The 23,617-nt window shown below is 45.6% G+C and overlaps 1 protein-coding gene across 1 annotated transcript in view; it reads right to left on the reverse strand.

The window, feature by feature from the left end:
- LOC120031829 (signal peptide, CUB and EGF-like domain-containing protein 1) overlaps positions 1-23,617 on the reverse strand; it is a 98,810-nt gene that overhangs the window by 8,390 nt on the left and 66,803 nt on the right. The window contains exons 9-13 of the mRNA XM_038977650.1: positions 8,525-8,653; positions 4,814-4,930; positions 3,440-3,562; positions 2,633-2,752; positions 810-947 (exon numbers count right to left, since the gene is read on the reverse strand). Of these exons, the coding sequence (XP_038833578.1) occupies positions 810-947; positions 2,633-2,752; positions 3,440-3,562; positions 4,814-4,930; positions 8,525-8,653 (627 nt within the window). The remainder of the gene's footprint in view (positions 1-809; positions 948-2,632; positions 2,753-3,439; positions 3,563-4,813; positions 4,931-8,524; positions 8,654-23,617) is intronic.

The following is a 23,617-nucleotide window of genomic DNA, read 5'->3' on the forward strand; positions in this document are numbered from 1 at the left end:
TCATATTGGCAGTCTCTTGTAAAATGAGAGAGAGAGAGAGCCTAAGTGAGAGACGAGGATGAGAGAAGAGGGAGGGAGAGACGGCGAGAGCAGCACTAGACTGAGAGAGAGAGAGAGAGAGAGAGAGAGAGAGAGAGAGAGAGAGAGAGAGAGGGCCCCTCACACGGCCAGAGGAATGCACTGAGAGAGAGAGAGAGAGAGAGAGAGAGACTCTCTCTCTCTCTCTCTCAGTGCATTCCTCTGGCCGTGTGAGGGGCCCTCTCTCTCTCTCTCTCTCTCTCTCTCTCTCTCTCTCTCTCAGTGCATTCCTCTGGCCGTGCGAGGGCCCTCTCTCTCTCTCTCTCTCTCTCTCTCTCTCTCTCTCTCTCTCTCTCTCTCTCTCTCTCTCTCTCTCTCTCTCTCTCTCTCTCTCTCTCTCTCTCTCTCTCTCTCTCTCTCTCTCTCTCTCTCTCTCTCTCTCTCTCTCTCTCTCTCTCTCTCTCTCTCTCTCTCTCTCTCTCTCTCTCTCTCTCTCTCTCTCAGTGCATTCCTCTGGCCGTGCGAGGGCCCTCTCCCTGTCCAGAATCTACAGAGTGCTGAAGGAAATATAGGAGTGACAACATGGCGAGCACCAAAGGCAGGGGAGTGAAGATTCCGATGGAGGGAATGAAGAAATTGAGGAATTTAAACTCAACGGCAACGGGAGAAGTGAAAAGATGTCAACTGCATCGACGCCAAAAGGTCATGACCGAGCTGCGAGACCCTGATCTCATGGTATGTGTGTGTTTTAGCTGAAGTGGTATGGTTAAATATCTTTATATTGAACAAACATGCATCGCTGACTACATGTCCCATAATGCATTGCATACCTGCACAGGTGAGCAGGGCGGTGGTGGCGTTCTTCTTCTGTGGTGCCTTCACAGGTTGCACCGGCACACCACAGCTTAGTGTGTAGCTGTTCTCAGAGTCTGGCGGGACACACACAAGTACATGTCAGTTACAACCCTGTCCATCCAAGGTCATTCCGTTTAGACTAGCTCTGCTTGCAGTATCCCTGTCTTCTGCCACTGGTTGACTTGTTTATGGCTATTAAACCGGCAGCACTGAGGGACAGGGTGACATGGGACATGAGGAAATATGGGATTGCTGTCAAAGTGATAGAGGGGTCCGTCTGTGGAGCAGTGTGACCCAATCTGCCTGTTACGCTAACTGCCTGGGGTGTGTGTGTGTGTGTGTGTGTGTGTGTGTGTGTGTGTGTGTGTGTGTGTGTGTGTGTGTGTGTGTGTGTGTGTGTGTGTGTGTGTGTGTGTGTGTGTGTGTGTGTGTGTGTGTGTGTGTGTGTGCGCTAACCGTCTGATGGCAATGTGTGTTTCTCTTGGCTAGTTGACGTTCTGATGGAGTGCGGAGGAGTAAAATACTTGTATTAGTTTTCTATGGCCTCACTTTCTCTAGTATTTAAGAGTTACAAGAGACTGCCATATGAAGTCTACCATAAAAGAAAACACACACACACACACACACAAACAAATGCACACACACGTGCATACATACACATTTCCTTATGGATGGAGAGAAATTATGACAGATCTATGCTCACTCATGAATGTTCGAGCACACTTACGCACTTACACACACACACACACACACACACACACACACACACACACACACACACACACACACACACACACACACACACACACACACACACACACACACACACACACACACACACACACACATCTAGTCAGAAATGAGGGATGAAGACTTCAGAGCTCATAAAGCAGGATGTGAATGAAGAAGACACAGGGCTTTGCGTGCAACCACAAGAATTTAAAAGCTTTCCTTCTCCCCCAAATTAAGACATTCTCCAGAAAGATAAAAAAGCAATATTATTTCACTTTGTGTTTGAGCGCTATCCATCAGTCTCACACTACAGCAGCCAAGCCAAACGGAGTAGCTGTCTACTCAAAACAGTCCTAACAGAAATATGGCAGGCCCGATTAAAGAATGTAATTGTTTTACAGATGTTCATCTGTGTTAAGCACATTCGCAGAAGGACCAAGGTGCCTGCATTGACAGCCAATAGCTTTATAGCCATGTATAGCCTTAGGGGCAACACCAGACGATATAACTCACTGATTGAAATACTTTTAGCTGAAATGCCCCCTGATGGATCCTTTGGCCAGTGACTGAGATAGGTAGGTAGGTAGGTAGATAGATTAGTTCTTTAATCTGAGCCCTCCATTCAAATGGGAAACTTTCAGTGGAGCTCTGCTTGAATGGAGAGCAGCGCGAGGACTGGCCTTGGCCTCTAGAGGGCAGCAGAGAGAACGGAGTGGCTGGAGCTCGGTAAACACGCGGCTACACAGGCATTGGTCATCGATAAGAGTCAGCTGAATACTAGCGCATGGGACTAAACCTCACCAGACCAGTCCAGATCAGAGAAGGTAGAGGATTAACGTAGTTTAACCAGATAAGGTAGAGGATTAATGTAGTTTAACCAGAGAAGGAGGGAGTGTAGATTGCAGATTGATGAGAGTCGAGGTTAAAGGCTAGGATTCTGCTGGGGAGAAAGAGTGAAGGTTTCGTCTTTGAGTGAAACAGTTCCTCCTTGCTGTAAGGTGTGTGTGTGTAGGACTGAGCCACGTACCTGCGAGGAAGAGTGCGTTGGAAGGACAGGAGAGTGAGCACACCTCCACCCCTCCTCTCTTGTCACAGCTGAGCTGGGCGCGCGGCGCTGGCTTCCCGTCGGGCAAACACTTCACCGCCTCTGAGGAACATAGAGGGTCACATCACCATGACAACCACCGACCCGCCACAGCACAAAAAACGATGACACACACACACGCACACTCACACACACACTCTCCTATGTGTATAGAAGACACACACACACACACACACACACACACACACACACACACACACACACACACACACACACACACACACACACACACACACACACACTCTCCTATATGTATAGAAGACACACACACACACACACACACACACACACACACACACACACACACACACACACACACACACACACACACACACACACACACACACACTCTCCTATGTGTATAGAAGACACACACACACACACACACACACACACACACACACACACACACACACACACACACACACACACACACACACACACACACACACACACACACACACACACACACTCTCCTATGTGTATAGAAGACACACACACACACACACACACACACACACACACACACACACACACACACACACACACACACACACACACACACACACACACACACACACTCTCCTATGTGTATAGAAGACACACACACACACACACACACACACACACACACACACACACACACACACACACACACACACACACACACACACACACACACACACACACACACACACACACACACACAGTAGACGTTTAGGTGCTTACTGGTGCAGTCCTTCTTGTTCCAGTGGAGTTTCTGACCGGGCGGACACAGACACTCATAGCCTCCCTGTGTGTTCACACAGCTGTGTTCACAGCTCCCGTTGTTAATGCTGCACTCATCTATGTCTGAGACACAAACACATAGAATACAGTCAGAGTGTGTGTGTGTGTGTGTGTGTGTGTGTGTGTGTGTGTGTGTGTGTGTGTGCGTGCGTGCGTGCGTGCGTGTGGGTACGTGGTTGAGTATCATCAAAGTTCAGAATGACATCCTCAGACAGAGCCTGTGCTACGCGTGAGTGTGTGATGTCATCAGTGTGAGACAGACAGCTCATGTCCTCTCAGTGCTCTATATCTGACTGACTGGTATGTGTTGACTGCTAATGGAACGCCCTTTAGACAGTGGCCTGTTTAGTCTAGCACTGAAGAACACGGCTGTCAGTCAGACAGGGTGAAGTGGAATCACAGCACACACACACACACCCGTCAAGCCTACTGCCTCCGCACGACATGTGTGTGACAGGTACAACACACACACATGCACACACAGGCAGGGTCGCAGGTACGGAGGACTATTCAGGACTCCCCTCTCTTTCTTACTCTCTCTTTCTCCTTGTCAGTCTCTCTTTCCCCTCTCTTTCTTACTCTCTCTTTCTCCTTGTCAGTCTCTCTCCCCTCTCTTTCTTACTCTCTCTTTCTCCTTGTCAGTCTCTCTCTCCCCTCTCTTTCTTACTCTCTCTTTCTCCTTGTCAGTCTCTCTTTCCCCTCTTTTTCTTACTCTCACTTTCTCCTTGTCAGTCTCTCTCCCCTCTCTTTCTCCTTGTCAGTCTCTCTCCCCTCTCTTTCTTACTCTCTCTTTCTCCTTGTTAGTCTCTCTCCCCTCTCTTTCTCCTGGTCAGTCTCTCTCCCCTCTCTTTCTTACTCTCTCTTTCTCCTTGTCAGTCTCTCTCTCCCCTCTCTTTCTTACTCTCTCTTTCTCCTTGTCAGTCTCTCTCTCCCCTATCTTTCTCCTTGTCAGTCTCTCTCCCCTCTCTTTCTTACTCTCTCTTTCTCCTCGTCAGTCTCTCTCTCCCCTCTCTTTCTTACTCTCTCTTTCTCCTTGTTAGTCTCTCTCCCCTCTCTTTCTCCTTGTCAGTCTCTCTCCCCTCTCTTTCTTACTCTCTCTTTCTCTTTGTCAGTCTCTCTCCCCTCTCTTTCTTACTCTCTCTTTCTCCTTGTCAGTCTCTCAGGGCTTCTCACTTTGTGTCAGTCAATTCATTTCTATCAGTGCCTCTCCCTAGCTACCTGTCTATCTCTTTCCCATATCTTTCTAAGTGTGCATGTGTGTGTGCGTGTGTGTGTGTGTGCGTGCAATCCCATGCATGTCTGTGTCCTCCTCACCTCCGCAGTGTGTGAGGCCGTACAGAGTGTATCCTTCCTGACAGACACAGTCGAAGCTGCCAGGGTAGTTGACGCAGGTGTGGTCGCAGGTCCTCTCAAAGGAACACTCGTCAATATCTGAGAGGAGAAACACAGATCGTATGTAATGCTACTACACACGGGGGCTGTCCAAAATAGCACCATTCCCAATATAGTGCACTACTTTTGACTAGAGCCCCATGACAATCTATTCCCTATATAGTGCACTACATTGGACCAGGGCTCCTAGGGAATAGGGTGCCATTTGAGATGCTGCCATGAACTGGACCATAGTGGGTCACTCTGACCATGCCTTCACCAAGGACTGATGGACAATATAGACAGTGTCTACATGACAGTTAGGACAGAGTTAACACTGACCATGCCTTCACCAAGGACTGATGGACAATATAGACAGTGTCTACATGACAGTTAGGACAGAGTTAACACTGACCATGCCTTCACCAAGGACTGATGGTCAATATAGACAGTGTCTACATGACAGTTAGGACAGAGTTAACACTGACCATGCCTTCACCAAGGACTGATGGTCAATATAGACAGTGTCTACATGACAGTTAGGACAGAGTTAACACTGACCATGCCTTCACCAAGGACTGATGGACAATATAGACAGTGTCTACATGACAGTTAGGACAGAGTTAACACTGACCATGCCTTCACCAAGGACTGATGGACAATATAGACAGTGTCTACATGACAGTTAGGACAGAGTTAACACTGACCATGCCTTCACCAAGGACTGATGGACAATATAGACAGTGTGTACATGACAGTTAGGACAGAGTTAACATCCATGTTGTCAGTACCGTGTTGTGGATATTGAATGCATTGAGTTATGGGGAGTTGTTTGAACTTTCTTTTGTTTAGAGTGCTTTCCACTAAAAGGACAATACATCTGAGCTGTGAACTGTCAGTGGGTAGACAGTGGATGTGTGTGTGTGTGTGTGTGTGTGTGTGTGTGTGTGTGTGTGTGTGTGTGTGTGTGTGTGTGTGTATTGTGGGGGCTGGAGGACTGGACACTGCAGGAGCATTTGAAAGTATTCTGTCTGGAATAACAGTGTACATGCAGCCTGGTTATGTGGGTGGGGGTCTAAACAGTGACAGGGACAGGGTTACAGGTGACAGGGTTACAGGTGACAGGTGACAGGTTACAGGGTGACAGGGTTACAGGTGACAGGGTGACAGGGTTACAGGTGACAGGGTTACAGGTGACAGGTTACAGGGTGACAGGGTTACAGGTGACAGGGTGACAGGGTTACAGGTGATAGGGTGACAGGGTTACAGGTGACAGGGTTACAGGTGACAGGGTTACAGGTGACAGGGTTACAAGTGACAGGTGACAGGGTTACAGGTGACAGGGTTACAGGGTGACAGGGTTACAGGTGACAGGGTTACAGGGTGACAGGGTTACAGGGTGACAGGGTCTGTGTCAGTAAGGATATCAGGTTGGTTGCTCAAGAGTCACACACATGAACACACACACACACTGATCTGTGCACTCCCACACAATACATATAGACATGCCTATAATCATGCTAAACGTTTGTTTAGACTAGTTTAGGACTGACAATTAAGTCATCGTCCTTGGTTGTAGCAGAGAGCATGTTTGCTTCCTTCCTCTTGAGAAATCAACAAGCTGATATATGACTCATAGATATTACTCTCTACGGCTCTTCCCCACACAAACACCCATTATTCAGCCACAGCTAATAAGACCGGTCCATTAATCAGACTGGAGTCCAAAGCAGAGCTCTGCTCACTAAACAACACCAAGAGGTGTTCTCAGTGGAGACTTCCCGATCCAATTCAGTCTTTCAGACAAGCCCTCCACCGCAGGCCTGGGATAGATCAGACCAACTCACTGTGGTCAGGACCAGTGGCTGTATGTACAGTATCAAGCATCTCTGAGTAGGAGTGCTGATCTAGGATCAGCCCCCCCTCCCCCCTAGCAATATAATCATATTCATTGTAACTTAAAAGGTCAAACGGATCCAAGATCAGCACTCCTACTCTGAGACACTTGCAAATACAAGCCCTGGTTTTGGTTTATAATTGTTTTATTTAACTTTAGTGAGACCGATGTAATGACATATTTGGGTGGCTGACAGTAGCAACACATTTCTTCAGTCCAGCGTCTCCAACTCACCTGGACTATTTCAATACCAAGTCATCTGGGCTGTGGAGATTTACACAGGCTAAAAATACAGTGTGTTATGATAAAGTTTGTCATGAGGAGGAAGTTGTTCAGGCCTGGCTTCTGTTGGCTGCTGGGCTGCTTTGCTACAGTCCTCCAGGCAACTGTCTATATGATGGGCTAGGGTTACATTATCATACCTGATTAATGAAACTAGCATCAGACCACAACCCACAACCACAGCCACCACGCAGCACTGGAACAACTTGAGAGAGGTCCTACTGTATCATCTCATTTCACAGAGAGGTGCCAGTTGTTGGCTTGGCTGTCTGTCTGTTTGTGGGGTCGGGTGTAACACACCCAAGGACATTGTCTCTGTTTATTAAAACACCAAAGAATGTAGCCTGTCTATTGCCTCTTAATAAGCATACTGTGTCTGCAAAGCTAAAGCTCTGCTCCCTCTGTCGTCTTGACCTCTACTATATTGGTTTAATACAGCAACCTGTAGGGAGTCTTTACGTTCCTGATGATTATTGCACACCCCATTCTCCATCACCCCTGTCTTTGTACAGGCATAGGGGCTGCCTAAAGACTCTCTCTCTATATTTGTCTCCCCCTCCACTTTCTCTCTCCGGAGGAACCTGGCATAGCTGTAGGTCTTCTCCGACATATATTACCAAGAGAATTTTCCCTGGAAGAGCTTACCAGCATGGAAAGAATTAAAACATTAAATAAATACAAGTAAAAAAATAAAAAATCTGAATAAAAATACCACTTGTTAGGAGATGGAAGCTTAGTTTTACAATCAGGTAAGCTGATGGGTGGAAGGAGCGTGTCAGTGTGTGTGTGTGTGTGTATGTGTGTGTTCCTCCCATCAGCACACACCCAGGCTGAGTGTTATATTGGCGTGTATGGAGTTGTATAAACTGTTAGTTGGCAGTTTTTTGGTGTTTAATATGACAGTGTTGATGTTTAATATGACACACACTGGGATAGAGTTGTTTGGTGTTTTTGGTTCGGGGACAAAAACACTGCAGGGTGTTGTTGTTAATAAAATAATTTGTGATGTGTGCCTCTCCTGTCTCTCTTGCTGTGACTTGTATAGAGGAATTTGCATTTGTCCTCCAAACACAACCAGGGATAAGATATGAAGAGAGAAGCAGAATGTCTTAATACAGCTGACAGTAAATTACACCCACTGGAGGATGCTTAATCAATTGTAATAACAAGCCTATCTGTGCATGTCGTTCCAGCTGAATGATTTGTAGGCCAACCCTTGTTTTGATTCTATGTATGATCCTGCTCTGAACATGAAGCACATGAGTGAGTTACTATCATAGAGATGTATGATAGAAACTACTAGGCCGACTGTATATTCTAGTATATCCATTTCTATGGTCCCTATTCCGTGACACTTTCCTTTCGTGATCTGATCATGGAGTGACGGCACTGTTTCCAAAGGTAACTGTCTTAAAAGCACTGTGACGTCATCAGACAGGATTGTATGACAGCCGTCAGCCAGGTAGGCTGCTCACCCTGGCAGGTGCGCTCGTCAGTGAGGAGCTTGTGGCCCTTCTGGCAGCTGCACTCAAAGGAGCCCACCGTGTTTTTGCAGAAATGGTCACAGCCGCCGTTATTGAACGCCTCCTGGCATTCATCTATGTCTGTATGGGGATAAGGAGAGAGGGGTGTGGGGGAGAGGAAGAGACAGAGAGTAAGAGAGAGAATAAGAGAGAGAGAAAGAGAGAGTGAGAAAGAGAGAGAGCGAGAGAGAGCATTAGGTCACAGATACATACACTAAGGCAGTGGTTCCCAAACTTTTTATAGTCCCGTACCCCTTCAAACATTCAACCTCCAGCTGCGTACCCCCTCTAGCACCAGGGTCAGCGCACTCTCCAATGTTGTTTTTTGCCATCATTGTAAGCCTGCCACACACACACACTATACGATACATTTATTAAACATAAGAATGAGTGTGAGTTTTTGTCACAACCCGGCTCGTGGGAAGTGACAAAGAGCTCTTATAGGTACAGGGCACAAATAATAATAATAATCAATAATTTTGCTCTTTATTTCACCATCTTACATATAAAACCTTATTTGTTCATCGAAAATTGTGAATAACTCACCACAGGTTAATGAGAAGGGTTTGCTTGAAAGGATGCACATAACTCTGCAATGTTGGGTTGCATTGGAGAGAGTCTCAGTCTTAAATCATTTCCCACACACAGTCTGTGCCTGTATTTAATTTTCATGCTAGTGAGGGCCGAGAATCCACTCTCACATAGGTACGTGGTTGCAAAGGGCATCAGTGTCTTAACAGCGCGATTTGCCAAGGCATGATATTCTGAGCGCAGCCCAATCCAGAAATCTGGCAGTGGCTTCTGATTCAAATACATTTTCACAGAACCGCTTGTTGCAATTTCGATGAGGCTCTTGTTCAGATATCGGTAAGTGGACTGGAGGCAGAACATCAAAAGGGAAAACGAATCCAGTTGTTTGTGTAATCCGTTTCGGGAAAGTACCTGCGTAATTGCGCACCCAGCTCACTCAGGTGCTTCGCTATATCACATTTGACATTGTCCGTAATCTTGACTTCATTTGCACACAAAAATCATACAATGATGGAAAGACCTGTGTGTTGTCCTTGTTAATGCAGACAGAGAAGAGCTCCAACCTCTTAATCATAGCCTGAATGTTGTCCCGCACATTGAATATAGTTGTGGAGAGTCCCTGTAATCCTACTCAGATCATTCAGGCGAGAAAAAACATCACCCAGATAGGCCAGTCGTGTGAGAAACACGTCATCATGCAAGCGGTCAGACAAGTGAAAAATATGGTCAGTAAAGAAAACTTTCAGCTCCTCTCTCAATTTAAAAAAAAACATGTCAATACTTTGCCCCTTGATAACCAGCACACTTCTGTATGTTGTAAAAGCGTTACATGGTCGCTGCCCATATCATTGCATAGTGCAGAAAATACACGAGAGTTCAGGGGCCTTGCTTTAACAAAGTTAACCATTTTCACTGTCGTGTCCAAAACATCTTTCAAGCTGTCAGGCATTCCCTTGGCAGCAAGCACCTCTCGGTGGATGCTGCAGTGTACCGAAGTGACGTCAGGAGCAGCTGCTTGCACGCACGTTACCACTCCACTATGTCTCCATGTCATGGCTTTTGCGCCATCAGTACAGATACCAAAAGTCCATTTGATGTCACAAAGCTGTCCAGCACTTTAAAAATATCCTCTCCTGTTGTCCTGGTTTCCAGTGGTTTGCAGAAGAGGATGTCTTCCTTAATTGAGCCCCCATAAACGTAGCGAACATATACCAGGAGCTGTGCCAGGCCCGCCACGTCTGTTGACTCATCCAGCTGTAACGCATAGAATTCACTGGCTTGTATGAGAAGCAATAATTTTTTCAAAACATCTCCTGCCATGTCATTGATGCGTCGTGAAACAGTGTTGTTTAATAAAGGCATTGTCTGTATAGCTTTTTTGGCCTTTTCCCCCAGCATTGTCCCAGCCATATCTGCAGCAGCAGGAAGAATTAAGTCCTCCACAATAGTGTCCTAACTACTCGGTAGCTCACCATATAAGACGCTTCTAGCCCTTTCTTATTAATGGTATCTGCTGCTTTTATGTCTTACTTCTTGAAAGTCATCTTAATTCTCGCTCAAAAAACTCCAGCGGCTTATTTTTCAAATTGGCAAGTTTTGTTTCTGTAACGATATTCGTCTTCGGATGAAGAGTAGTCATCGGACCAAAGCGCAGCGTGGCAAGTGTTCATGTTATTTTTATTAGAACAGAAACACTAAACAAAATAACAACGAGTGAACTGAAAACAAAACAGTCCTGTAAGGTGCAGCAACACAAAACAGAAAACAACTACCCACAAAACCAACATGGAAAATGGCAACCTAAATAGGCTCCCCAATCAGAGACAACGAGAAACAGCTGTCTCTGATTGGGAACCAATTCAGGCCACCATAAACCTACATACCCCTAGACCAAAAACCCTTAGACAATACAAAAACTAAACAAACCACCCTTGTCACACCCTGACCTAACCAAAAAATAAGAAAACAAATATAACTAAAGTCAGGGCATGACAGTTTCTAAATGTCTGCGCAAGAGTGAAGGTTTCATTGAGTTGTGAGATAGTACTTTTGCACATATAACACACTGTGGCTGAGGAAAGGCACTACTCCCAATATAAGTGAACAATCAATGTAGTTCTCATAATATATTTGCGCCACTTCGATGGTCCAACGTCCCTGTCTGTTGTTCGGTGCTTTCCCGGGTAAGGTGCAGTAGCTCTTCGGCTGCATCAGAGTAACAACTGTCAGTGTCCATGCTAGCTGGGCTAACAACAAATGTAGAATTACTGATGCTAGCATTGATGTGCTCGTGGAAGCAGAACAACGTGTGTTGTCGACAGGTGCAGGTGTAGTACTGCTGGTAGTAGAGTTGGTATGTGTCTCTATGGACACGGGCCTTACCATTTTGAACCATTTATCCATTTTCGAGCAAACGGAATGAGCAGCAGCTACGTTTGGCTACATATGGACCGTTAGTGGAATTCCCGCGAGAGAGTAACGGTTAATGTGATTGGATGTTAATTATTTGACTAGGCTACCTGTATTTGACATTGTGTTGTAATTTCACTGAACAACAGATGGTTTAATTGTATTTTTGGCAGTGAAACGAGGCTACTCAGGCGAGAGAAAAACCTCACCCAAATGTATAGCCCAGTTGGAAAATATAAATGGACTGTTTGAAAAAGTGAAAACTATTTTTTAAAACAAGTACCCTAGTTTGGGAATACCTGCACTAAGGCAATAGGCAATACTGGTCGACATGAATAGAGTTTTTACACACACACACACACACACACACACACACACACACACACACACACACACACACACACACACACACACACACACACACACACACACACACACACACACACACACACACACACACACACAGACACACACCCAGTAAAGAACTCTGCCGTGCTAAAGTGTTCCCCCTTTAGCAGTCTCTCCCACACAGTCACTGCCATGCTGGGATGGAGATCTCCAAATTGGCAGACAACAGGCCAATAAAAGGCTTCACTAATGCCTTGGAAATCTATTCTAAGCCTCTGTAAGAGTCTTTATGGACGAGGGGGGGGGCAGTCGGGGTGAGAGTAAGGGTGAGACAGGGAGAGTCAGAGAGAAGTGGGCTTTTCCTAATGCTCTTATTTGTGCTAACAGGAAGAAGCCAGGAGTTGGCAGGCCTGAAAGACAACATGAACACTGGCTGTGCTGCGTTGTGGTGGTAAAGTAGGTTTCCATCCACACAACAAGTCGTAACCGCAGTGCCAGGGTGTCGGTGTGGGGCAGCCGCCCTCAGTCACAAACATATTGTCACAACACCAGGAAGATATTATCCCAGAGCAAACAAACCTATGGGAGTCCCATCGCTGTTCCCCGAAGGCCTCACCTGCCTCTTTCATTCTCTTATTTATTCACTCTTTCTTTTCATTCTTTCAGATCTCTGATACAATGACTGAAGTCTCATTCACCAGTGGTTTCTTTTCTGCTGAATACCATTTCTTTATGCAGTTTCATTATTCTGTCTTTCTATTGATTTCGTTCTCTCTCTTTCTCTTCCTCTTGGCATGTGTGTGTCTGGGCGCACGGTGTGTGTGTGTGTGTGTGTGTGTGTATGTGTGCGCATGGCCATGTGTGTGTATACGTGTGTGAGCGTTTGTGTGCACGCTCTTGCGTTTGTGTGCACTTGTGTATGTGATGGTATCAAGTGTAATGGTAGTTTCACGGTGCTCAGCAGCAGACAGCATGGTACAGGCTCAGGGGGCTTGTTGAGAGGGATCCTCCACTAGCCTCTACTGGCTGATCCTATGACACGCTCTTTACCTGGAACTAATGGAACAGCCTGCTGCTACTGCTACTTCTGTACACAACACTGTCTAGCCCACCATGCAAGGACTTAGAGAAGAGGGCAGAGAGTGAGAGAGAGAGAGAGAGAGAGAGAAAGAGTCAGAGAGAGAGAGATAGAGTCAGAGAGACACACAGAGAGAGACCGAGAGAGAGAGATAGAGTCAGAGAGACACACAGAGAGAGAGGGAGAGAGAGAGAGAGTCAGAGAGACAGACAGAGAGAGACCGAGAGAGAGAGTCAGAGAGACACACAGAGAGAGACCGAGAGAGAGAGATAGAGTCAGAGAGACACACAGAGAGAGGGAGAGAGAGAGAGAGAGAGAGAGAGAGAGAGAGAGAGAGAGAGAGAGAGAGAGAGAGAGAGTCAGAGAGACACACAGAGAGAGACCGAGAGAGAGAGAGAGAGAGAGAGGGGGAGGGGTGTTGAATGAATACATAATTGAAAACCTCCCCCCCTCCCTCCTCTCCCCTAAAGGCTTACACCATCCAGGGGTTTGATGGACTTTCCCATAACTTCCATCTACCCCTCCCTCCCCCCTCCTACTGCCCATGTGACTAGGTCTTCCTGAATCCTTGAGGAATAAAGGCCCAGGTGTGTGAGACGATCCAGAGATGTAGATCAGGAATAACAAGCGAGCCGGATCCCCTGGGGCTGTGCATGCAGTGCCAATCCTCCAGCCTGGTGTGATCTGATGTCACGCTACATCCTCCCTAACCCCATCCCTTCTCTCTCCTCACCCCTTCCTCTTTCTAACTATGTGCCCTCAGCCGAACCCTGGAGAGGGTCATTGGGTATATTTCCCTCCTTGGAGGATTGCCAATGCCGCACTCAACAAGGGAGGGAAGGAGGAAAGGAAAGAGGAGGAGGAAGAGATGGAAAAGAAAGTGGAGGTGGAAAAGGTAGATTTAGTGGAGGAGGAGAAAAGTAGGTGAAGAAAGAGGAGGAACGTGGAAGGGTAGAGGGAGGAGGAAGAGACGGAAGAGAAAGCAAAGGAGGGAGTATTAAGAGGAGGGAGAAAGGGAAATAAAAGAAGAGGAAAGTGGAAGAGTGGAGGGAGGAGGAAGAGGACAATAGCATGGCAGATTACACGGGCTAAGCCCTTTTTGATTGGTGCTCTAAGTGATGAAAACTGCTGGGGATTAACACCTAAGCCTTTGAGTCAGAGAGTCAGTCAAGCAAGACACCACAGGGAAGACTCAACTAAGACAGGAGTGGAGGGGAGGAGGGGGAAGGAGGACAGGGGGGAGAAGGGAGAGGAAGAGAGGTGACTGGAAGAAAAAGAGAGGGTAGATTGAAAGGGGTAGAGAAAAAACAGGAGGGAGGGGGAGGAAAGACCAAGAAGAAGGAGGACGGTCAGATATTGCATGTCTACAATAATCAGTCCACCGTGCAACGAGCCAAGTCAGATAAATTAAGACAAATATGTGCTCTCAAGCAATGACCTCATCGAAAGCTGTGCTCTCAAGCAATGACCTCATCGAAAGCTGTGCTCTCAAGCAATGACCTCATCGAAAGCTGTGCTCTCATGCAATGACCTCATCGAAAGCTGAGCTCTCATGCAATGACCTCATCGAAAGCTGAGCTCTCAACACTAACAGAATCACTTGCTTTCTTTCTCTCCTCTTCCCTCATCATTTGCTTTTTGACTTTTGCTTTCTTAGAGAGAAGACCTCTTTCTCTCTATTCTGTCCTCTCTACTCCCCCTTTCCATCTCCTCCACTTTCTGTTCATTTCTTCCTCTCGTCTCGCTCATGCTGTGTTCTCCCAGGCAGTTCTACCCTGCAGTAGAATCTCTGGGTATTTTAAATCAAATCACGGCTATTTCCCAGTTCCGTTTCCTTGGCATGCCGACAGCAGATCTCATCTCTATCTCAAACAGGAGGGATGGCTACCTTCTCTCTCACACACACATTCTCTCTCTCTAAGGTGCTAGCTATAACCGAGGGTTCTACAAGGAACCCAAAAGGGTTCTACCTGGAACCAAAAAGGATTATCCTGTGGGGACAGCCGAAGAACACTTTTGGAACCCTTTTTTCTGAGAATTTACCCCCCCCCCCCTCCACATCTCTCTCTCTCACATACACACACACACCTCCCCTGCCGTCCCTCCCAGACAAATCTACAGAAGGTATAACACTATCGCAACCCACCTACCCGGCCCAAACTTCCCCAACACAGACAAAGATCCCTAATTATTCAATAAGTCTGGCAGCCATTACCACTGGCATAGCATAGCCACCACATTTCCCCACGCTTAATGGCCACTCGGTGGAAGCCTGAGCCCAATAATGGCCTATATAATTACCTTTAATAGCCCTTAAATAAGCTTCAAGCTTAAATAAATACATTAAGCATCCACACATCTTGAAATTATAAAAGACTGTGTGTGTGAGAGAGAGAAATTGTGTGTGTAAATGAGAGAGAGGGAGTGTGTATGTCTGTATGTGTGAGAGAGGGAGATATAGAACGAGTGTGAGAGAGGAAGAGATATAGAGAGAGAGAAAGAGGAGAAACAAAGAGATAGTGAGAAAAGCAGAGTGACAGGAGGGGGGAAGTGAGACAGGGGAGTGGGAAGTGAGACAGGGGAGTGGGAAGTGAGACAGGGGAGTGGGACGGAGAGGAAGAGATAGAGTAGTCGGGTGAAGTGTGAATAAGACATGCTGGGAGAGCAGCATCCATCTTGATCTGTCCACTTCAATGGAGAGAGGGAGACAGAGAGAGACCACCTAAAAGGAAGCGATTCCCAAACCTTCCATAACAAAGCCATCAACCTACAGAGAGATGAACCTGGAGAAGAGTCACCTAAGCAAGCTGGTCCTGGGGCTCTGTTCACAAACACATACAGACCCCACAGAGCCCCAGGACAGCAACACAATTAAACCCAACCAAATCACGAGAAAACAAAAAGATAATTACTTTGGTATTTGGTATTTTATTAGGATCCCCATGAGCTGTTGCAAAAGCAGCAGCTACTCTTCCTGAGGTCCACACAAAACATGACACATAATACAGAATGACATAATACAGAACATCATTAGACAAGAACAGCTCAAGGACAGTACATACATTTAAAAAAAGGCACACGTAGCCTACGTGTTGACAGTAGTCACAATACATACACACAAACTATCTAGGTCAAATAGGGGAGAGGCGTTGTGCCGCGAGGTGTTGCTTTATACGTTTTTTGAAACCAGGTTTACTGTTTATTTCAGCAATATGAGATGGAAGGAAGTTCCATGCAATAAGGGCTCTATATAATACTGTACGTTTTCTTGAATTTGTTCTGGATTTGGGGACTGTGAAAAGACCCCTGGTGGCATGTCTGATGGGATAAGTGTGCGTGTCAGAGCTGTGTGTAAGTTGACTATGCAAACAATTTGGGATTTTCAACACATTCATGTTTATTATAAAAAGAAGAAGTGATGCTCTGTTCTGGGCCAGCTGCAGCTTAACTAGGTCTTTCCTTGCAGCACTGGACCACACGACTGCACAATAATCAAGATAAGACAAAACTAGAGCCTGCAGAACTTGCTTTTTGGAGTGTGGTGTCAATTGTGTGGCATTTTTTGGCATTTGTGTCAGCACATGATGAGTGCCCTTCTCTATAAGCATGCTGAAAGTCAGTTGTTAATTTGTTTACAGAGAAATAGCATTGTATTTGGTCAAACACAATTTTTCCCAACAGTTTGCTAAGAGCTGGCAGCAAGCTTATAGGTCTGCTGTTAGAACCAGTAAAGGCCGCTTTACCACTCTTGGGTAGCGGAATTACTTTGGCTTCCCTCCAGGACTGAGGACAAAGACTTTCCTCTATGCTCAGATAAAAAATATGACATATAGGAGTGGCTATAGTCAGCTACCATCCTCAGTAGCTTTCCATCTAAGTTGTCAATGCCAGGAGGTTTGCCATTATTAATAGTTAACAATAGTTTTTCCACCTCTCCTACACTAACTTTACAAAACTCAAACTGGCAATGCTTTTCTTTCATTATTATTTTTTTTATACATTAATATAATTGCTCACTGTTTGTCGTGGGCATTTCTTGCCTAAGTTTGCCCACTTTGTGTCACGATCGTCTTCGTGAGAGAGAGTGGACCAAGGCGCAGCGTGTGCAAAATACATCTCTTTATTTAGAAGAGGGAAAAACACGCAACGAACACTATTACGAAACGAAACAAACCAACGTGAAGCTAAAGACGTAAGTGCAATCACAAGCTACAAACGTACAACATAGACAACTACCCACAAAAGCCTACTGCCTATGGCTGCCTTAAATATGGCTCCCAATCAGAGACAATGAATGACAGCTGTCTCTGATTGAGAACCAATCTAGGCAGCCATAGACATAACTAGACAACTACACTCTACTCTGCCCCATACACATACAACACCCCTAGACACTACAAAACACATACATTCCCCATGTCACACCCTGACCTAACTAAAAAACATAAAGAAAACAAAGAATACTAAGGCCAGGGCGTGACACTTTGCCAATGAAATAATCATTAAAATAATTGGCAACATCAAATGGTTTGTGATGAATAAGCCATCTGATTCAATGAAAAATGGAGTTGAATTTGTCGTTCTGCCCATAATTTCATTTAAAGTACGGAAAAAGTTTTTTCCCCCCCATCATTCTTTATGTCATTGATCTTGGCTTTATAATAAAGTTTATTCTTCTTTTCGTTGAGTTTAGTCACATCATTTCTCCAATTTGCATTAAGTAAGCCAGTCAGATGTACAGCCAGACTTATTAGCCACTCCTTTTGCCCAATCTCTTTCAACCATACAGTTTTTCAATTCCTCATCAATCCATGGAGCCTTAACAGTTCTAACAGTCAATTTATTAACAGGTGCATGTTCATCAATAATTGAAAGAAGCAATTTCATAAATTCATCAAGTGCAGCGTCTGGATGCTCCTCATTAATCACATCAGACCAACAAATATTTTTAACATCATCCACATAAGAGTCACAGCAAAATCTTTTGTATGATCTCTTATACACTATTTTAGGCCCAGTTGTTGGAACTTTGGCTTTCCTGGATATATTGTGATCACTGCATCCAATGGGTACGGATATACAGTAGCTGTGGACCACAGTCCTACAGCATTAGTAAAAATGTAGTCGATACATGTGGATGATCTTGTTCCTGTAGTGTTCGTAAACACCCTGGTAGGTTGATTAATTACCTGAACCAGATTACAGGAACTGGTTACAGTAAGAAGCTTCCTCTTGAGTGGACAACTTGATGAAAACCAGTCAATATTCAGGTCCCCAAGAAAGTAGACCTCTCTGTTTACATCACATACACTATCAAGCATTTCACACATATTATTTAGATACTGACTGTTAGCACTTGGTGGCCTATAGCAACACCCCAAAAGAAAAAGCTTTAGATGTGCCAAGTGAACCTGCAACCACTGTCACGCCCTGGCCATAGAGAGGCTTTTATTCTCTATTTTGGTAAGGCCAGGGTGTGACTAGGGTGGGCATTCTAGTTTCTTTATTTCTATGTTTTCTGTTTCTATGTTTTGGCCGGGTATGGTTCTCAATCAGGGACAGCTGTCTATCGTTGTCTCTGATTGGGAATCATACTTAGGCAGCCTGTTTTTCCACCTCAGTTGTGGGTAGTTGTCTTCGTTAATGCATGTATAGCCTTACGGAGCTTCACGTTCGTTTTGTTGTTTATTGTTTTGTTGGCGACATTTAAAAATAAAGGGAAAATATACGTTCACCACGCTGCACCTTGGTCCTGTCATTTCCACCCTGACGACGATCGTGACAACCACGACACTTCAATGACACTTGACATAAGATCTTCTCTAATCATGACATGGCTCTGAATATATACAGCAACACCTCCCCCATAAGCATTCCTGTCTCTTCTATAAATGTTATATCCTTGTATTGCTACTGATGTATCATCAAATGAATTCTCTAAGTGAGTCTCAGAAATGGCTAATATATGAATGTTATCTGACGTTAGCAAGTTATTGATTTCATGAACCTTACTCTTAAAGCTACATATATTAATATGGGCTATTTTCAGCCCTTTCCTGGGTAGCTTATCAGAGGAAGACATACTATTGAAAAGAGCAGACAAAGCAAGAGAAAAAAATATACATGCAGCAGTCCATTAATCAATCAGTGTGTGTGTGTGCTGCAGGGTTGAGGCTACAAAGCCATAGGCTTGGCTCTCTCATCCCTTCCAGGCTTCTGGGAGGGAGGGTGGACAATGAGTCTGTCGTAGCGGATGTACGCAATGTCCCCACGCGCTCTGGCAGCTTTCATGGCTGGGATCAGTTCTTTCCTCTTCTGGTGCACAGCTTCAGGATAGTCCTCGTTGAGGAAGATATACGTTCCTCTCAAGTTCCTGGCTCTTTCCAGAACAGCTACCTTGACCTTGAACCTCAGGAACTTGACCACTATCGGCCTGGGCCTATCAACTGGGCCGGTGGTGGGTTTTGCAGTCCTGTGGGCGTGCTCCACTTCAATCTTCCTGTGGTCCATCTTCAATTTCTCAACGATCATTTCCCTCACTTTGACCTCAGACTCCGTCCAGGTCTCATGTGGAGATTCTGCAATTCCGTCCACAACCATGTTGTTTTGCCTTGATTTTCCCTCGAGATAGTCTGATTTATATGTCATTATTATTATGGATTCACACACAGAACTGATGTCCTCTCTTAATGACTTACAGATTGCTGTCATCTTGCCGTTCTCCTGTTTCAACTCGTCGAGCTGACCCTGAGAGAACTGCAAACTGTTCTTCAGGTCCTGGACCTCTCTGGTCAGGTCGTCCATTCTTTTATTAGTAGAATCCACAAGTATTTGGACAAAACACTTGAAACTATTTTCTTGTTGTTGTAACAACTGCTTGTAGGTCTCTTTATGTTCATTTAAAAGATCCTTCACATTTGAAAGAGAGACACCACTGGCACTGTCCTCAACGGTACTCCCGCCGGCTTTGGTCTTTGTCATGGTAGCTAGCAACGTATGTTAGGCTGTTACTCCTTGCAGTTCCAGACAGGGCAGGTTACGGGGAAAATTGAAAACAACAAACAGAAGGGATCTAGACAGCCACAAACCCGGGACAATCCGCGGTCCCAGCCACTTGACACATTGGAAAGAATGAACAATAAAACAAAGCAAACTAGAATGCTATTTGGCCCTAAACTGAGAGTACACAGTGGCAGAATACCTGAGCACTGTGACTGACCCAAACTTAAGAAAAGCCTTGACTATGTACAGACTCAGTGAGAATAGCCTTGCTATTGAGAAAGGCCACCGTGGGCAGATCTGACTCTCAAGAGAAGACAGGCTATGTGCACACTGCCTACAAAATGAGGTGGAAACTGAGCTGCACTTCCTAACCTCCTGCCAAATGTATGACCATATTTGAGACACATATTTCCCTTAGATTAGACAGATCCACAAAGAATTCGAAAAACAAACCCAATATTGATAAACTCCCATATCTACTGGGTGAAATACCACAGTGTGCCATCACAGCAGCAAGATTTGTGACCTGTCGCCACAAGAAAAGGGCAACCAGTGAAGAATAAACACCATTGTAAATACAACCCATATTTATGTTTATTTATTTTCCCTTTTGTACTTTAATTATGTGCACATCGTTACAACACTGTATATAGACATAATATGACATTTGAAATGTCTTTATTATTTTGGAACTTCTGTGAGTGCAATGTTTATTGTATATTGTTATTGTTTATTTCACTTTTGTTTATTATCTACTTAATTTGCTTTGACAATGTTAACATATGTTTCCCATGCCAATAAAGCCCTTAACTTGATATTGAATTGAGAGAGAGCACCTCTGTGATTGCATTGCACACACATCTGGGCTGCCAGGGGCAAGCTGGTGGTTAGGCCTCTATTAACGAGGGCATAGCTCATTAAGGCTCTCCTACATATGATGTACCATGAGGATCTCACTCGGGGGGTAGAGGAGACCTGGGGAGGGAGAGAGGGATGGAAAGGAAATGAGAGCAATGAATGGAGCGGATAAGGAATGGGGACGTCTCATGTTCCATCCTTCTCAGTCACTCACTCTTTCACTCATTCAATCTTCCACTCTCTATGCCCACTGATCTATCTCTCGCTCACCCCTTATCTCTTGTATCTGCCTCTCATTTCAGATATCTCTTTTTGTTACCATCTCTGTCTCTCTCTTCCTTTCTCACCGTGATCTAATCATTTTAATCTCTCTAAGAATCTGGACATGAGAACAGGGGTGTAATCTGTCAACGTATACAAACACACAGACACACACCCACACCCATACCCATCTTCCATCAATCTCCCATCCCTGTTTGACAATTACCACCGGTTCGATCGATACCCTGCTTCATCTGCGATCAATAGGTCCATTCTGAGCCCTGCTGCTCCCTGAAGATAACCAGCCATTAGCAGCTCATTACCATCTATTACAGCCATCTGCCTGAATGGCTGGTTGACTGACTGGCTGGCTGACTGTCTACTGGCTGACTGACTGACTGGCTAACTGTCTACTGGCTGGCTGATTGACTGGCTGGCTTACTCGCTGACTGACTGACTGGCTGGTTGGTTGGCTGACTGGGTACTGACAGTCTACTGGCTGACTGACTGACTGGCTGACTGTCTACCGGCTGACTGACTGGCTGTCTACTGGCTGACTGACTGACTGGCTGACTAACTGGATAACAGACTGACTGGCTAACTGACTGGCTGATTGACTGGCTGACTGGGCACACAACTGCTGCTGGGAAGGCTGAGCGCTAAATGGGAAGGGCTAACATCCGCCTGGGCCAAGAGAAACAAACGCACTGGCTTACTGCTCCTTGCTCCTCTTAGGATAGGAGGTTGTAGGCCCAAGGCAGCACTAGGAGCTGTGTTAGCAGTGAGAAATCCAACACTATATGAGATATGAGAGAAGAACACAGTGTTACTGCTAAGTTAACCTGAGCCCTGAGCTGATGCAGAGGAAAAGCCTTGTGATGGTGGTTTGGGGTTCAACAGACGATTTGGATCGTTTGTAATTAACAACAGTGTAGGATAAATAATCGACCGGTAATGAGAATATGGCTGAACGTTGACCTCTGGCCCTTGCCCTCAATACAGGAAGTAAAACTCAGAGGGATCAACTGGAAGGTCATTGTTGCATAAGATGCTTCTGAGTCGATAATAGTCCTCTCAAAAGATAAAAGATAGCATCAATCAATCAATCAATCAAATGTATTTATAAAGCTCTTCTTACATAAGCTGATGTCACAAAGTGCTGTACAGAAACCCAGCCTAAAACCCCAAACAGCAAGCAATGCAGATGTAGAAGCATAGTAGATGGAGAACGGAAAGAGGGAGAGGCAGCAAACAAGACAGAAATAAAGAAAGAGAAGAAGAAATAAAGGTTGTATTGTAACATGAACCGCAGCCATTGGAGAGAGAGTGAGAGAGTGAGTGAGAGAGAGAGGAGGAATGTGGAAGCTCTTTGGCTGCTGCTGCAGGCTTATCTCTGAGCGCTCGGGTAGCCTTGGTACGCACCTCGGGAAAACTGTGTGGTTCTACAAAATATTTACAGTAAAAAGCAATTAAACGTAATACGTTTGTGGAAACCCGAACCTGTCCAAATAATTTGGGGACGGGAGAAGGGGGATCTACTGTTCATAAAAAGCAGTTTACCTCAGTGTGACCACCTCGGGCTGCTAATTTGGGAGACGGCGGGCAGCTCGGGCCAGAGCCGGCCGTGTATTTATCAGAGGACTTAAACGGCCCGGTCTGTTTGCTTTGTCCCTAAAGACTCTCCTCTGTCTAATAACAGAGGCTCTATGGGCCGCATCTGGGCCAAGAGCAACTCCTGTAAAGAGCAACACAACAGTAAAATAAAACAGCAGGCAGGGCCGACGCCGGTCTGACGGAGGGAGAGCCGGAACGGTTGAGGGCCGGAGCTGGGCCAGGCTGAGTCATGTAAGGTGATGGAGATAGGAGTGTTATTGTGGAGATTACTGGGCCTGACATGTTAATACAGTGGGCTGTTGAGAGCGTTGGCACTTTCTGGAGGCTTTCTGTCTGGACGAGTGGGGCTAGAGGAGGAGTTTATGGGGAAGCGACTCCGTACAGTAGCTTCCAGTCTCTTGAGGACACAAAGTGAAAGTGAAGCTATGACAAAAAGCCAGTGGGAGTGGTAGGTGGGAAAGTGAGGGTGAGAATCAAAGGTGTTGCTGACTATGATACAGTTAATTTACTGAGATTAGCTTAGCCACATAAAATATGTCCCCTTATAACCCAACGAGCTTGTAGCCTATCACCTGGTTTCTCCTTGTCTGTGTTAAGTGACTACTGTAATGGCTCTTTGATTGGATTACTGGATGTGTGTGTGTGTTCAGGCTTTCGCTGGTACTGGGGAGAGGAATGCAGGCCAGTGGGGACGTGTCTCAGGTGCCCATACACACACTGTACAACTGAGCAGCTCAGTCTCCCTGCACCGACCACACACACACACTCACACACACACATAATGCAAACGTGTAAACACACACACACACACACACACACACACACACACACACACACACACACACACACACAAACTCATCCACCCCCGATACGCACCTTCTAATCAAACATCTGGAAACTGTTCACAAAATCACTTTTCTTCTCCCTCTCTCCCTCCGCCTTTC

Source organism: Salvelinus namaycush, chromosome 38 (assembly GCF_016432855.1).
Source record: "Salvelinus namaycush isolate Seneca chromosome 38, SaNama_1.0, whole genome shotgun sequence".
Classification (NCBI taxonomy): domain Eukaryota; kingdom Metazoa; phylum Chordata; class Actinopteri; order Salmoniformes; family Salmonidae; genus Salvelinus; species Salvelinus namaycush.